Here is a 15884-nt window from a genome sequence, read left to right on the forward strand (position 1 = left end):
GAGAGAGTTACAGAGGACACAAATATCATTCCCCCCCAAAAGTATTATTGGTATCAGTGAGAGGTTAGCATTTCTTTAGGGATAATGTATGATCTTTAGTCATGATTTTGGGAGTATGATCATAATTTTTCACGATTCATTCATGATTATCCGTCATCATGGTAGCATCCAAATTAATGTAGAAGTGTTCAGAAACATCTATTCTTATTTACAATAAAACTGACTCCAAAATTACAATATACATTATTCACCATTCATTTCCTATTGGGCAAAATATAATCTGAAACACACGACTGAACAAGGTTGTTTGTTATCAAACCAATAATTAGTGGCCCGGGATTAGTTTAAAACAGCCCGCGACATGGTTTGTTAAATTATATAAAATCCGCGACAGATTGAAAAAAGGTAGATTTTCCCTCTGTGGCACTCAAAGTCTGAATAAATCAAAGTGCTGAAAGATGTGGTAGTATCATATGAAACGGTACTACAGTATTCTAAAATGTTAATAAGTATCATGACGTATTGGTACCGTGATATTACCGTGGTACAATCTGTTCCGTTACTAATGATGTAACTTGTTGAATATCATACTCCTCCCTACACCAATGTATCTTTAGCATTAAAACTTGTCACTTTTGACCAGGTAATATCAGTTGAAATCTACTCTGTGTGTCATTGTAAAGGGTCAGGTGTACCTTGATGGTGTTGCTGCTGCGTTCCTCATACTTGCACTCACACAGCAGACAGTAGGCCTCCACATCATGGCCTGGCACTGGCATGGGCTCCACTACATGGAGGCACTTACTGAGCAGACAAAGGTACACACATTATAAATAACTAGTCTCTTATTATTAGTCTACTGCCCCTATGTTAGTCCAAGATGTAAGCCTGACACTTTTATTCATTCTTGACAGAACTACATTGAACCATGAAGACATCAATCAGCAAATTGTGTGAGTGGGGGATCCTTAAATCCACAGCTTCTTGACAGAACTAGTTAAATGTACTGTGGAAGACAACAGGAGCGAACAAAGATGAGTGACTGAGTTAGACCAGATTGTGAATTCTGCATGATGTGCATAGGGCTTATGTGATAGAATATTTCTCACCAATCTTTCTGGGAGACATTCCTGCTGTAGATGTGTCCAGTGATGTTCCTGTAGGGTGGACAGATACACTTGCAGCGCACGTCTTCAAAACTCTGTGAACATAGAGAATAACATTATCGTCATGGGGATCTACAAAACACAGTGAATTGTTAGCCTGTACTCTCAGAAAAAAAGATGATAACTAGAACATAAAATGGTTCTTTGGCTGTCCCCATAGGAGAACCCTTTGAAGAACCCTTATTGGTTCCAGGTAAAAACCCTTTTGGGTTCCATGTAGAACCTTTTCCAAAGAGGGTTCTACCTGAAACCAAAAAGGGTTATCCTATAGACGGGTTAGCTAACAACATCACGAAAACGATGTGATCCAATTGGGCAGAAGTCTGTGTGTTGTTGTGATTCTGGATGGTCAGATAGCTAGCAACAATGACAAGAAACTGCCATCTGGGAATCGTAGGTTGCTCGTGTCAGCTAGTTTTATCTTGTTCTTGATATACCAAGTCTTGTTTTGAGGTCTATGCTAATATGGCAAAAATTCCCTAGCTAGCTAACCAACAACTGTAACAATGTATTTGAGCGACCACAAGCGCACATTGTGTGTAAACTTATTTATGTTTTCAATAAACATTTGAAATATAGTCGAAATATATATAATAAATATATTTAACATGTTGCCAACAATCTAAGCCAACCCTGTCTGTTTTGTGTCTGTTTTGCTGCATAGTTGCTAAACAACCAACCCGTCTATGGGGATGGCCGAAGAACCCTTTTTTCTAAGAGTGTGGTCCTAGATCTGTTTGTGCTGTCTTGCCAAATGACAATGACCGCAGACAGCATAAACAGATCTGGGACCAGGCTAATGATTTGTGTGAGCATCATCAGAAATTGACACTGTACACCAGTGAGTATGGCCCCGTCAATTAACATACCTTGCTTGCGTGTGCAAACGAGAACACCTCACAGAGCAGCACAAGCAGCAAGCCAAATAGGAGAGACCTGGAACTCTGTTCTCTCCTGGATGACATACTGACAGACAGGAAGACAGGTAGCAATCTCCTCAAACTGGACTGGAGGAGGAAGACCACTGACGTAGCTATATCTAGGAGGGAGAGGTGGTCACACGCACACTCTTTATGGTACGTTTTCCCACAGGTTTGCTTTTGCTACATTTTTAAATAAACACATTTATTTACAACTGCTGTCAACAGTAACGTTAAAGGGGGCAATCTGCAGTTGCTATATCCATTTTTGGACTTGTGAATTAACGATATGTACCCATTGATTCTTGAGATTAGTTGAACTGTCGTACCCCATCAGAACCCCAAATCTAAGCATGTTTTACCCAAATGTTTGTAAAGAGGAGTAAATGTGAACACTATTTAGCCTAAGTTTGATATATGGGATGGTCAGTCTTTGCATTCATAGCTATATCTCTGATTTTGAGAGTGGTTACATTTCTCAGCTTTGTTATTGTTTTAACTGCTGATTGCTGCTTTAACGTTAATAGCTGGCTAACAGTAGCTAGCATGCTGTCGATAAAGGCCTTTATTAGAGGCTAAGTCGAAGGCATTCGTGTCATTAATTAATATGTGTATGTGGCAAAAGTAACATTACAAATGCCACACCAGCGTAATATGTATTAGCTGGCAAATATCTGTGAAAAATGTTATTATTTGCTACGCACATACCACAGGACTTTTGCTTTTCTTTGTTCTTCTTCAGTGGGGTGTAATGTCGGTTGGTAGCGAACTGTGAGTGCTTTATCGCCACCTTCTGGGCTGGAATAGAAAGACCAGAGCCCATAGGTTTTTCTCTGGAAAGGACTGGTGTATTTAGGATTCCTGGCAATGCACAAATGATTTACATATTTGAATGCAATTTAATGCCTGCTGGGGAAAAAGCCTCAGTCCAGCGTGTGGAATATTGGCTAAAATGTCTGTTTACGATGTGTAGCCTGATGTATCATTTAACATTTTAGTCATTAAGCAGACTCTTATCCAGAGCGACTTACAGGAGCAATTAGGGTTAAGTGCCTTGCTCAAGGGCACATCGACACATTTTTTACCTTGTCGGCTCGGGGATTCAAACCAGTGACCTTTCGGTTACTGGCTCAACGCTCTTAACCACTAGGCTACCTGCCACCCTCGAATCCTCTCTTTAGCTATAACGTAAAACCCTGCTTCTTCTTCTTGACCCGATCAATATCTCTATTTCCTGGTAATCCTATCATATATATTCTTTCAGCCTAGACTCTAGGCTACCTTTAATACGTCATACAAATCAATAACGCACAGATGCAGCTCAAAACACTTGAGGTCCTAGTCATCATGCGGAGAAATGGCAGAGGGAGACACTGATACTTCTCTAATGAGCTTTAACATCAGTGTAAACACTTCTCTGTATTGTCTGGTCGTCTTCCTCTTTCCCTCCACCTGAATCTGTCCTGTATTTCAGACTGGTCTCATAGACTAGACGGAACATAGTTAAAGTAAGTCCAGGACAATGAAATTAGTATGATATGTTTGGTATAGTTATATAAGACAGAAGGTTAACTCTACTGGAGGGATGTTCAGGCGCCGCTCCAGGATGTCCCATAAGTGTTCAATTGTGTTGAGATCTGGTGACTGACACGCACACACACACACACACACCTACCAGACGAGCTAAATGCCTTTTATGCTCGCTTCGAGGCAAGCAACACTGAAGGATGCACGAGAGCACCAGCTGTTATAGATGACACCAGCTGTTCTAGATAACGTTCTCAGTAGCCGATGTGAACAAAACCTTTAAACAGGTCAACATTCACAAAGCCGCTGGACCAACTGTCAAGTGTCTTCACTGACATTTTCAACCTCTCCTTGACCGAGGCTGTAATACCTACATGTTTCAAGCAGACCACCATAGTCCCTGTGCCCAAGGAAGCGAAGGTAATCTGCCTAAATGATTACCGCCCCATGGCACTCACATCAGTAGCTTTGAAAGATTGGTCATGGCTCACATCAACAGCATCCTCCCGGACACCCTAGACCCAATCCAATTCGCATAATGCTCCAACAGATCCACAGATGACGCAATCTCTATCGCACTCCACACTGCCCTTTCTCACCTGGACAAACGGAACACCTATGTGAGAATGCTGTTCATTGACTACAGCTCAGCGTTCAACACCATAGTGCCCACAAAGCTCATCGCTAAACTAAGGACTCTGGGACAAAACAAAACTGCAACTGGTTCCTGGACTTCCTGATGGGCCTCCCCCAGGTGATAAGAGTAGGCAACAACACGCCTGCCACGCTGATCCTTAACACTGTGGCCCCTCAGGGGTGTGTTCTTAGTCCCTTCCTGTATTCCCTATTCACCCACGACTGTGTGGCCAAACACGACTCTAACACCATCATTAAGTTTGCTGATGACACAACAGTGGTAGGCCTGATCACCGACAACGATGAGCCGGCCTATAGGGAGGAGGTCAGATACCTGGCAGTGTGGTGTCAGGACGACAACCTCTCCCTCAATGTGAGCAAGACAAAGGAGCTGATCGTGGACTACAGGAAAAGGCGGGCCGAACAGGCCCCCATTAACATCGACGGGGCTGTAGTGGAGCGGGTCGAGAGTTTCAAGTTCCTTGATGTCCACATCACCAACAAACTATCATGGTCCAAACATACCAAGACAGTCATGAAGAGGGCACGACAAAACCTTTTCCCCCTCAGGAGACTGAAAATATTTGGCATGGGTGCCCAAATCCTCAAAAGGTTCTACAGCTGCTCCATCGAGAGCATCCTGACCGGTTGCATCACCGCCTGGTATGGCAATTGCTCGGCATCTGACCGTAAGGCGCTACAGACGGCCCAGTACATCACCAAGCTTCCTGCCAACTAGGACCTATATAATAACTGGTGTCAGAGGAAAGCCCATAAAATTGTCAGAGACTACAGTCACCCAAGTTATAGACTGTTTTCTCTGCTACCGCATGGCAAGTGTTACCAGAGCGCCAAGTCTAGGACCAAAAGGCTCCTCAACAACTTCTATCCCCAAGCCATAAGACTGCTGAACAAAATCGCCACTGGACAATTTACATTGACCCTCTCCCTTTTGTACACTGCTGCTACACGCTGTTTGTTTGTTACCTATGCATAGTCATTTCGCCCCCACCTACATGTACAGATTACCTCAACTAGCCTGTACCCCCGCACACTGACTCGGTACCGGTACCCCCTGTATATAGCCTTGTTATGTTATTCTTATTGTGTTACTTTTTATTATAATTTTTTATTTTAGTCTACTTGGTAAATATTTTCTTCTTTTTGAACTGGTTAAGGGCTTGTAAGTAAGCATTTCACGGTAAAGTCAACACTTGTTGTATTCGGCACGTGACAAATAAATAAAGTTTGATTTAACACACACACACACACACACACACCTTTTAAACTCCCTATGCCCCATTGAGACCCCTCTTTCAAAGTCACTGAGATCTCTTCTTCTAGCCATGGTAGCCCAAATAATGGACAACTGGGTATTTTTATACATGACTCTAAGCGTGATGGGATGTTCTTTGCTTAATTAACTCAGGAACCACAGCTGTGTGGAAGCACCTGCTTTCAATTTACGTTGTATCCCTAATTTATTCAAGTGTTTCCTTTATTTTGGCGGTCAACAATATTAGGAGAGGACTTCAAGAAATAGCAGAGGGAGCACCCCCCTATCCACATTGATGGGACCAAAGAGGAGAAGGTGGAAAGCTTCAAGTTCCTCGGCGTACACATCACTGACAAACTGAAATGGTCCAGCCACACAGACAGTGTGGTGAAGAAGGCGCAACAGCACCTCTTCAACCTCAGGAGGCTAAAGAAATGTGGCCTAACACCCTAAAAACACTCACAACCTTTTACAGATGCGCAATTGAGAGCATACTGTCGGGCTGTATCACTGCCTGGTACGGCAACTGCACCACCCACAACCGCAAAGCTCTCCAGAGGGTGGTGCGGTCTGCTCAACACATTACCGGGGGCAAACTTCCCGGACACCTACAGCACCCAATGCCATAGGAAGGCCAAAAAGATCATCAAGGACATCAACCACCCGAGCCACTGCCTGTTCACCCCGCTATCATCCAGACGGCGAGGTCAGTACAGGTGAATCAAAGCTGGGACCGAGAGACTGAAAATCAGCTTCTATCTCAAGGCCATCAGACTGCTAAACAGCCATCACTAGCACATCAGAGGCTGCTGCCTGTAGACATAGATTAGGGATCACTGTCTACTGTTAGAAATGGATCCCTAGCCACTTTAACAATGTTCCGTATCTAGCATTACTCATCTCATATGTATAAACTGCACTCCACACTATTCTACGGTATCTTAGTCACTTTTAAGTTGTGTTTACATATTGCGTCACCCATTTCATATGTATATACTGTATTGTATTCTATAATACACCACTGACTGTTAACCAGTCATCTCCAGCACATCAGAGGCTGCTGCCTATAGACACTTTAAGAAAATGAAACACTAGCCACTTTATGTCTCCGTATCTCGCATTACTCATCTCATATGTGTAAACTGTACTCTATACTATTCTACGGTATCTTAGTCACTTTAATTGTTTGTAAATATTGCATCACCCATCTGATATGTACTGTATATACTGTACTCTATACTATGTCACTGTATCTTAGGCCAACGCTCTGACATACACTACTGTTCAAAGGTTTGGCATCACCTGGAAATGTCCTTGTTTTTTAAAGAAAAGCACATTTTTTGTCCATTTAAAATAACATCAAATTGATCCGAAATACAGTGTAGACATTGTTAATGTTGTAAATGGCTTTTGTAGCTGGAAACGGCAGCTTTTTATGGAATATCTACCTAGGCGTACAGAGGCCCATTATCAGCAACCACCCCTCCTGTGTTCCAATGGCACATTGTTAGCTAATCCAAGTTTATAATTTTAAAAGGCTAATTGATCATTAGAAAACCCTTTTGCAATTATGTTAGCACGGCTAAAAACTGTTGTTCTGATTAAAGAAGCAATAAAACTGGCCTTCTTTAGACTAGTTGAGTATCTGGAGCATCAGCATTTGTGAGTTTGATTACAGGCTCAAAATGGCCAGAAATAAAGACCTTTCTTCTGAAACTCGTCAGTCTATTCTTGTTCTGAGAAATGAAGGCTATTCCATGTGAGAAATTGCCAAGAAACTGAAGATCTCGTACAACGCTGTGAACTGCCCCCTTCACAGAACAGTGCAAACTGGCTCCAACCAGTATAGAAAGAGGAGTGGGAGGCCCTGGTGCACAACTGAGCAAAGTACATTAGAGTGTCTAGTTTGAGAAACAGATGCCTCACAAGTCCTCAACTGGCAGCTTCATTAAATAGTACCTGCAAAACACCAGAGTTGCAAAGAAAAAGACATATCTCAGACTGGCCAATAAAAAGAAAAGATTAAGATGTGCAAAAGAACACAGACACTGGACAGAGGAACTCTGCCTAGAAGGCCAGCCTCTTCACTGTTGATGTTGAGACTGGTGTTTTGCGGGTACTATTTAATGCAGCTGCCAGTTGAGGACTTGGGAGACGTCTGTTTCTCAACTAGACACTCTAATGTACTTGTCCTCTTGCTCAGTTTTGCACCGGGGCCTCCTACTCCTCTTTCTATTCTGGTTAGAGCCAGTTTGACCTGTTCAGTAAACTAAAGGTTCTACCATAGAGCACTAAAGGTTCTACCATAGAGCAGTAAACTAAAGGTTCTACCATAAAGCAATTAACTAAAGGTTCTAACGTAGAGCAGTAAACTAAAGGATCTACCATAGAGCACTAAAGGTTCTACCATAGAGCAGTAAACTAAAGGTTCTACCATAGAGCAATTAACTAAAGGTTCTAGCATAGAGCAGTAAACTAAAGGTTCTACCATAGAGCACTAAAGGTTCTACCGTAGAGCAGTAAACTAAAGGTTATACCGTCGAGCAGTAAACTAAAGGTTCTACCATAGAGCAGTAAACTAAAGGTTCTACCGTAGAGCAGTAAACTAAAGGTTCTACCGTAGAGCAGTAAACTAAAGGTTCTAGCATAGAGCAGTAAACTAAAGGTTCTACCGTAGAGCACTAAAGGTTCTACCGTAGAGCAGTAAACTAAAGGTTATACCGTAGAGCAGTAAACTAAAGGTTCTACCATAGAGCAGTAAACTAAAGGTTCTACCGTAGAGCAGTAAACTAAAGGTTCTACCGTAGAGCACTAAAATAAGGTTCAGCCATAGAGCAGTAAACGGAACACTTCACCTCCTACCCCGTTAGAAAATGCTAAACCCTAGGGGGATGTCACAACATGATTTTGTGAAACCCTATGGATTAAAGAGGTACAACTACCATTTTCATTATTTTTAGGATATATAAAGTATAGAAGCCTCATTTATTAATAAAGAGAACTGGAACTATAGACATGCTATTAAAAAAAATCCTTTAAAATCAAAGTGCTGTTTAAAGCTGCAATATGTCACTTTGTGGGCCACCTGACCAAATTCACATAGAAATGTGAGTTATCGATCTGTCATTCTCATTGAAAGCAAGTCTAAGAAGTGGTAGATCTGTTCTGTGGAGCTATTTCTATGCTTCCCATTCTTAAGTTTTGTTTTTGCGTCTTATACTTTGGGTTTTGTACACCAGCTTCAAACAGCTGAAAAATATATTTAAGAGCTGTTTAGAATGGCACAATGATTCTCTACACGAAGACTGCAGGTTTTGTCACATAAACTGAAATTAGTCAAACTAAACTCAGCAAAAAAAGAAACCCTGTCTTTTTCAAAGATAATTCGTAAAAATCCAAATAACTTCAGATATCTTCATTGTAAAGGGTTTAAACACTGTTTCCCATGCTTGTTCAATGAATCGTAAATAATTAATGTACATGCACCTGTGGAACGGTCGTTAAGACACTAACAGCTTACAGATGGTAGGCAATTAAGGTCACAGTTATGAAAATTTAGGACACTAAAGAGGCCTTTCTACTGACTCTGAAAAACACCAAAAGAAAGATTCCCAGGGTCCCTGTTCATCTGCTTGAACGTGTCTTAGGCATGCTGCAAGGAGGCATGAGGACTGCAGATGTGGCCAGGGCAGTAAATTGCAATGTCCTTACTGCGAGACGCCTACAACAGCGCTACAGGGAGACAGGACGGACAGCTGATCGTCCTCGCAGTGGCAGACCACGTGTAACAACAACTGCACAGGATCGGTACATCCGAACATCACACCTGCGGGACAGGTACAGGATGGCAACAACAACTGCCTGAGTTACACCAGGAATGCACAATCTCTCCATCAGTGCTCAGACTGTCCGCAATAGGCTGAGAGAGGCTGGACTGAGGGCTTGTAGGCCTGTTGTAAGGCAGGTCCTCACCAGACATCACCGTCAACTACAGGGTCCGTCATGGTCTGGGGCGGTGTGTCACAGCATCATCGGACTGAGCTTGTTGTCATTGCAGGCAATATCAACGCTGTGCGTTACAGGGAAGACATCCTCCTCCCTCATGTGGTACCCTTCCTGCTGGCTCATCCTGACATGACCCTCCAGCATGACAATGCCACCAGCCATACTGCTCGTTCTGTGCGTGATTTCCTGCAAGACAGGAATGTCAGTGTTCTGCCATGGACTGCGAAGAGCCCGGATCTCAAACCCATTGAGCACATCTGGTACCTGTTGGATCGGAGGGTGAGGGCTAGGGCCATTCCTCCCAGAAATGTCTGGGAACTTGCAGGTGCCTTTGTGGAAGAGTGGGGCAACATCTCACAGCAAGAACTGACAAATCTGGTGCAGTCCATGAGGAGGAGATGCACTACAGTACTTAATGCAGCTGGTGACCACACCAGATACTGACTGTTACTTTTGATTTTGACCCCCCCTTTGTTCAGGGACACATTATTCCATTTCTGTTAGTCACATGTCTGTGGAACTTGTTCAGTTTATGTCTCAGTTGTTGAATCTTGTTATGTTCATACAAATATTTACACATGTTAAGTTTGCTGAAAATAAACGCAGTTGACAGTGAGAGAACGTTTCTTTTTTTGATGAGTTTATTAGAATTTTAGCAACCAGGAAATGGCGGAGTGATTTCTGCATATTGTACCTTTTTAAGAAGCTGATAAAAAGAAAAACAGAGAAATGTTAGGAGGAAACAGTTAATCTGGTTTAGACCAGTTCTAGTGTTGTTCAGTCCGAGAACTGTTGGTGTTTTTCTGCCTCATATAAGTGGACAGCTGTCAATCACACACCTGAGCCCCGGGAGAGGAGGAGGAGGAGGGGGGGGGAGAAGAGGAGGAGGAGGAGGATGAAGAAAGGAGGAGAGGAGTTGTGGTGAGTCTGGTGCCGAGGGGAGAGGAGAAGAGAGTGTATCTGAAATGGATGCAGTGTAGAAGAGGTAGAGCCTCTAAGGGACAGAGATGCTCTTTGAGGGAACTGAGAGGACTGACTGCTGAAGCAGAGCAGGAGATTCAGCCAGACAGAACACGAAGCCCTAGCAGCTACCATGACACATGATGGACACACACACACACACACACACACACACACACACCTAAATGAATAGGCAGCATTGCAGCAGGGCTTTGTGTGGCATTCTAGTGAGGCTAATATGACACAGCAGGATTCCATTCATTACACGACTCACACACACACACACACACACACACACAACACCTCCACAAACAGAGACCCTTGTCCCTCCACTGTTTTCCTTAAGCATTGTAGGTGTTTAGGGGGGAAACGGAGACAATTTTCATGTGCAAATGTCAGTCAGTCAGCTCCCAGCATTCACAGTCTAGCCTTCTCCAGAGGATGGGGGGGTGAGACACTGTCTGAATAACACAGCAGCTCAGTGCCACTGTGTTCTGGGGTCACAGTCTTCTAAAGTGATGACAGAAAACAATCCCTAACAAACACACACACTTACATTTAAGTCATTTAGCAGACGCTCTTATCCAGAGCGACTTACAAATTGGAAAGTTCATACATATTCATCCTGGTCCCCCCGTGGGGAATGAACCCACAACCCTGGCGTTGCAAGCGCCATGCTCTACCAACTGAGCCACACGGGACTAGACAGACAGATACACATTTCCTGGCACACACACACACACACACACACACACACACAAGCATACACACACACACACGCACACGCACACGCACACGCACACACACACACACACACACACACACACACACACACACACACACACACACACACACACATAAACAGCATCTTGAAAATAAAACACAAGAAAACAATTACATTTTCATGCATGTCCCCAAAGTGCATGCTAATCTCTGTAGACTGGTACAAAGTGTCCAAAATATCCCTGTTCAGGAAGGAGGGGAGATAAATATCACACATGGAGAGGAAGAGGACAGAGGGAAGGATTGATCCCTATCTCCATCCATCGGTCCGTCTGGACAGACACACTCTACCTTTTTATCAGAGTCAAAGGAAGACACCGTACATCATCCTAAAATGGGGCTCATCGCTCCTCTACACCTCCTCAGGTGTGACAGGCAGGGACATGACAAGGATACATAGTGCGGCCCAACAAACATAATCAACACATTTAAAGACATTAACATGACATATACATTACCAGTCAAAAGATTGGGCAAATCTCAAAAAGACACAGCGGTTGGAACCAAAAGGACAGATTTCCACGGATCTAATGTAAATTGCTTGTGTTTCTTGGACCAAGCAAGTCTCTTCTTTTTAGTAGTGTCCTTTAGTAGTGGTTTCTTTGCAGCAATTCAACCATGAAGGCCTGATTCACGCTGTCTCCTCTGAACAGTTGATGTTGTGACGTGTCTGTTACTTGAAGTCTGTGAAGCATTTATTTGGGCTACAATCTGAAGTGCAGTTAATGCTAATGAACTTATCCTCTGCAGCAGAGGTAACTCTGGGTCTTCCTTTCCTGTGGCGGTCATCATGAGAGCCAGTTTCATCATAACGCTTGATGGTTTTTGCGACTGCACTTGAAGAAACTTTTTGAAAGTTCTTGAAATGTTCCCTATTGACTGACTTTCATGTCTTAAAGTAATGATGGACTGTCGTTTCTCTTTGCTTATTTGAGCTCTTCTTGCAATAATATGGACTTGGTCTTTTACCAAATAGGGCTGTCTTCTGTATACCACCCCTACATGTCACAATACAACTGATTGGCTCAAATGCATTCCACAAATGAACTTTTAACAAGGCAAACCTGTTAATTGAAATGAATTCCAGGTGACTACCTAATGAAGCTGGTTAAGAGAATGCCAAGAGTCTACAAAGCTGTCATCAAGGCAAAGGTTGGCTACTTTGAAATATTTTTTATTTGTTTAACACTTTTTTGGTTACTACATGATTCCATATGTATTATTTCATAAATGTGATGTCTTCACTATTATTCTACAATGAAGAAAATAGTACAAATAAAGAAAAACCCTGGAATGAGTAGGTGTGTCCAAACTTTTGACTGGTACTGTATATAACAATTCTTTATGTTATTAGCATTTATGACCTATGCATACTGTATTCTTCTGTGTTTTGATTATAATTGAGTTGTTAATTTATTTATTAGTTAGTTAGTTTAATACCATCCATACACTTTGTCTTCCTCATAAGATTCATATTGACAAATATAAATAGAACCTCAGGAGGCTGAAGAAATTTGGCTTGTCACCAAAAACACTCACAAACTTTTACAGATGCACAATTGAGAGCATCCTGTTGGGCTGTATCACCGCCTGGTACGGCAACTGCTCCGCCCACAACTGTAAGGCTCTCCAGAGGGTAGTGAGGTCTGCACAACGCATCACCGGGGGCAAACTACCTGCCCTCCAGGACACCTACACCACCCGATGTCACAGGAAGGCCAAAAAGATCATCAAGGACAACAACCACCCGAGCCACTGCCTGTTCACCGCGCTATCATCCAGAAGGCGAGGTCAGTGCAGGTGCATCAAAGCTGGGTCCGAGAGACTGAAAAACAGCTTCTATCTCAAGGCCATCAGACTGTTAAACAGCATCACTAACATTGAGTGGCTGCTGCCAATGTACTGTCTCAATCTCTAGTCACTTTAATAATAAAAAATTTGATGTAATAAATGTATCACTAGTCACTTTAAATAATGTCACTTTATATAATGTTTACATACCCTACATTACTCATCTCATATGTATACTGTATACTGTACTCTATACCATCTACTGCATCTTCCTATGCTGCACGGCCATCACTCATTCATATATTTATATGTACATATTCTTATTCATTCCTTTACACTTGTGTGTATAAGGTAGTTGTTGTGAAATTGTTAGATTACTTGTTAGATATTACTGCACGGTCTGAACTAGAAGCACAAGCTTTTCGCTACACTCGCATTAACATCTGCTAACCATGTGTATGTGACCCAAAACATTTGATTGGATTTTACAGCCTGAATTTTAAATTGAATAAATTGAGATGTCGTGCCACTGATCAACACACAGTGCCCCATAATGTCAAAAAAATTATTTTTTTGTTTTATTCATTTTTGTTAATGAATAATACATTTAAAGCTTAAATGTTTTGAGTCAATAAGTATTCAACCTCTTTTGTATGGCAAGCCTCAATAAATTCAGGAGTAAAAATGTGCTTAACAAATCGTATAATAAGTTGCATGGACTCATTATGTGTTCAATGACAGTGGTTAGTTAACATGATTTTTGAATAACTACCTCATCTCTGTACCCTACACATGCAGTTATCTGTAAGGTCCCTCAATGGAGTAGTGAATTTCAAGCACAGTCAACCACAAGGACCAGGGAGGTTTTTCAATGCCTCGCAAAGAAGGGCACCGATTGGTAGATGTGTAATAATAAAAACATATATGAATATGTTGAATTGAGTATTGCTAATGCAATGGAACGTTCCCATGCAGACGTCAATACAGTTAATGTGGCCTCTGAAATGCAGGATCACTATCTGGTGATGCCGTGTTAGAAACATACACTGTGTTCTGTTATATTCCATCGTCTTTTATCCATCCACCTTGTAGTGGTGATTCTCAACCCTAGATGTTTAGTACGTATTTAAGGGGTTCCGTGAAAAAAGGAAGTAAAAACACACAGCTGCCCTTGTACAGTAGACCCAACACAACTCCTGTGGAATGAACAAGTCAGAGACAAAACCAACGCACCATATAGCAAATCCGGTGCCGACAGACAGTAGTTTGACCTATCACTGCGGTGGTACCAAGGGCATCAGGAAGGAGAGAGGAGGACATGAGGGATCTCTGTGCGATTATTTAGTGACTTATGGTAGGTGCCTGTCAGGGATTTAACAATAAATGGTGGCAGCCAAGAATTACACTTTTCTCTTTTTTTTTTATCTATCTAACCCTCCCTGGTTCCCCCTCCCTGCCTCTTTTCACCCCCCCTCCACCCCCATCGTCCTCTCTGTCCTCTTCCCTCCCCCAGAACCTCTCTCTGTCTTTGTCGTCTCCCTTCTCACTTGACAGCAATAACTTCCAAGTTGCAATGAATTTTGTAGCGATATGTCCTCTGTTGTCGTAATGTGTATAACAGACTGATTTAAAAAATGCTGTGGTGGTGTTACAACACACATCTACAATGTATTTTACCCTGTTGCCAGGATACATGTACAATGTATTTTACCCTGTTGCCAGGATACATGTACAATGTATTTTACCCTGTTGCCAGGATACATCTACAATGTATTTTACCCTGTTGCCAGGATACATCTACAATGTATTTTACCCTGTTGCCAGGATACATGTACAATGTATTTTACCCTGTTGCCAGGATACATCTACAATGTATTTTACCCTGTTGCCAGGATACATCTACAATGTATTTTACCCTGTTGCCAGGATACATCTACAATGTATTTTACCCTGTTGCCAGGATACATCTACAATGTATTTTACCCTGTTGCCAGGATACATCTACAATGTATTTTACCCAGTTGCCAGGACAAACGTCCAATACTGCAGTGGGTCTGGTGTGACCTGGCCGGTTTAGTTTGAGGGTTTTGTCTCATCCTGTTTGATACATTGCCTCTCTCTCTACTTGTCATTCCCTGTTGTTACATAATGTTTCTAACAGACTGAGCAGAGATCAGAGATGGACTTTCCAGTGTAAATGCTGCTTGCATTATTCATTCCAGCCCGCCAGTCTGTCTGTCAGGTCTGTTTGTGTGTGTGTGTGTGTGTGTGTGTGTGTGTGTGTGTGTGTGTGTGTGTGTGTGTGTGTGTGTGTGTGTGTGTGTGCGTGTGTGCGTGTGTGCGTGTGTGCGTGCGTGGTGTGTATCACTAGGGCCCACAACATGAATAATTGATCTGATGTGATTAAAGTTTTGCGACCCTCCCTTCTCTCTCCTGGTTGATGAAATGACACCACAGCTGCCTGTGTTCACATCCCTGTCTCTTTAAGTTGTTCCCTTCTCCTCTCAATCAAGCTTGTTTCAATTAAATAAAGCTGTTACAATAGCTTTGTTTACTGAGTGTTTCTCTGGTAATATGAAGGACAGTGACTTGTCTGCAGTGCCTCCCTTTCATGTGGTTCCTCCCGCAGTAACAACATTCCCTGATTAGACTAGACTGTTTTTGTGCAGAAACACAACTCTCTGTTCCTCCAAACATGTTAGAATGATGAATCCTTATTTGTGGATAGACTGAGAATCAGATAAAACTGTAATTGTAAATGGCAGACTGTCTGATACAATGAAACACATAAATTAACACTTTAACAGGGTCCTGTTGAGA

The 15884-nt window shown here is 42.4% G+C and overlaps 1 protein-coding gene across 1 annotated transcript; it reads right to left on the minus strand.

The window, feature by feature from the left end:
- Nucleotides 1-225: 225 nt before the first annotated feature.
- LOC129829355 (proton-transporting V-type ATPase complex assembly regulator TMEM9-like) lies at nucleotides 226-2205 on the minus strand. The gene is made up of 3 exons (XM_055891024.1): nucleotides 2036-2205; nucleotides 1110-1201; nucleotides 226-804 (listed from the first exon to the last, which is right to left on the minus strand). Exons 1-3 carry the CDS (start codon nucleotides 2129-2131, stop codon nucleotides 630-632), a joined length of 363 nt encoding a protein of 120 aa, XP_055746999.1. The 5' UTR covers nucleotides 2132-2205; the 3' UTR covers nucleotides 226-629.
- Between the last annotated feature and the right edge of the window lie 13679 nt (nucleotides 2206-15884).

Source organism: Salvelinus fontinalis, chromosome 31 (genome assembly GCF_029448725.1).
Source record: "Salvelinus fontinalis isolate EN_2023a chromosome 31, ASM2944872v1, whole genome shotgun sequence".
Lineage (NCBI taxonomy): Eukaryota > Metazoa > Chordata > Actinopteri > Salmoniformes > Salmonidae > Salvelinus > Salvelinus fontinalis.

Coding starts and splice junctions, on each gene's coding strand:
- LOC129829355 (XM_055891024.1), bottom strand. CDS start 2,131: ATGTCATCCAGGAGAGAACAGAGTTCCAGGTCTCTCCTATTTGGCTTG. Junction 1,202..2,035: donor CGTTTGCACACGCAAGCAAG/GTATGTTAATTG, acceptor CTATGTTCACAG/AGTTTTGAAGACGTGCGCTG. Junction 805..1,109: donor AATGTCTCCCAGAAAGATTG/GTGAGAAATATT, acceptor TTGTCTGCTCAG/TAAGTGCCTCCATGTAGTGG.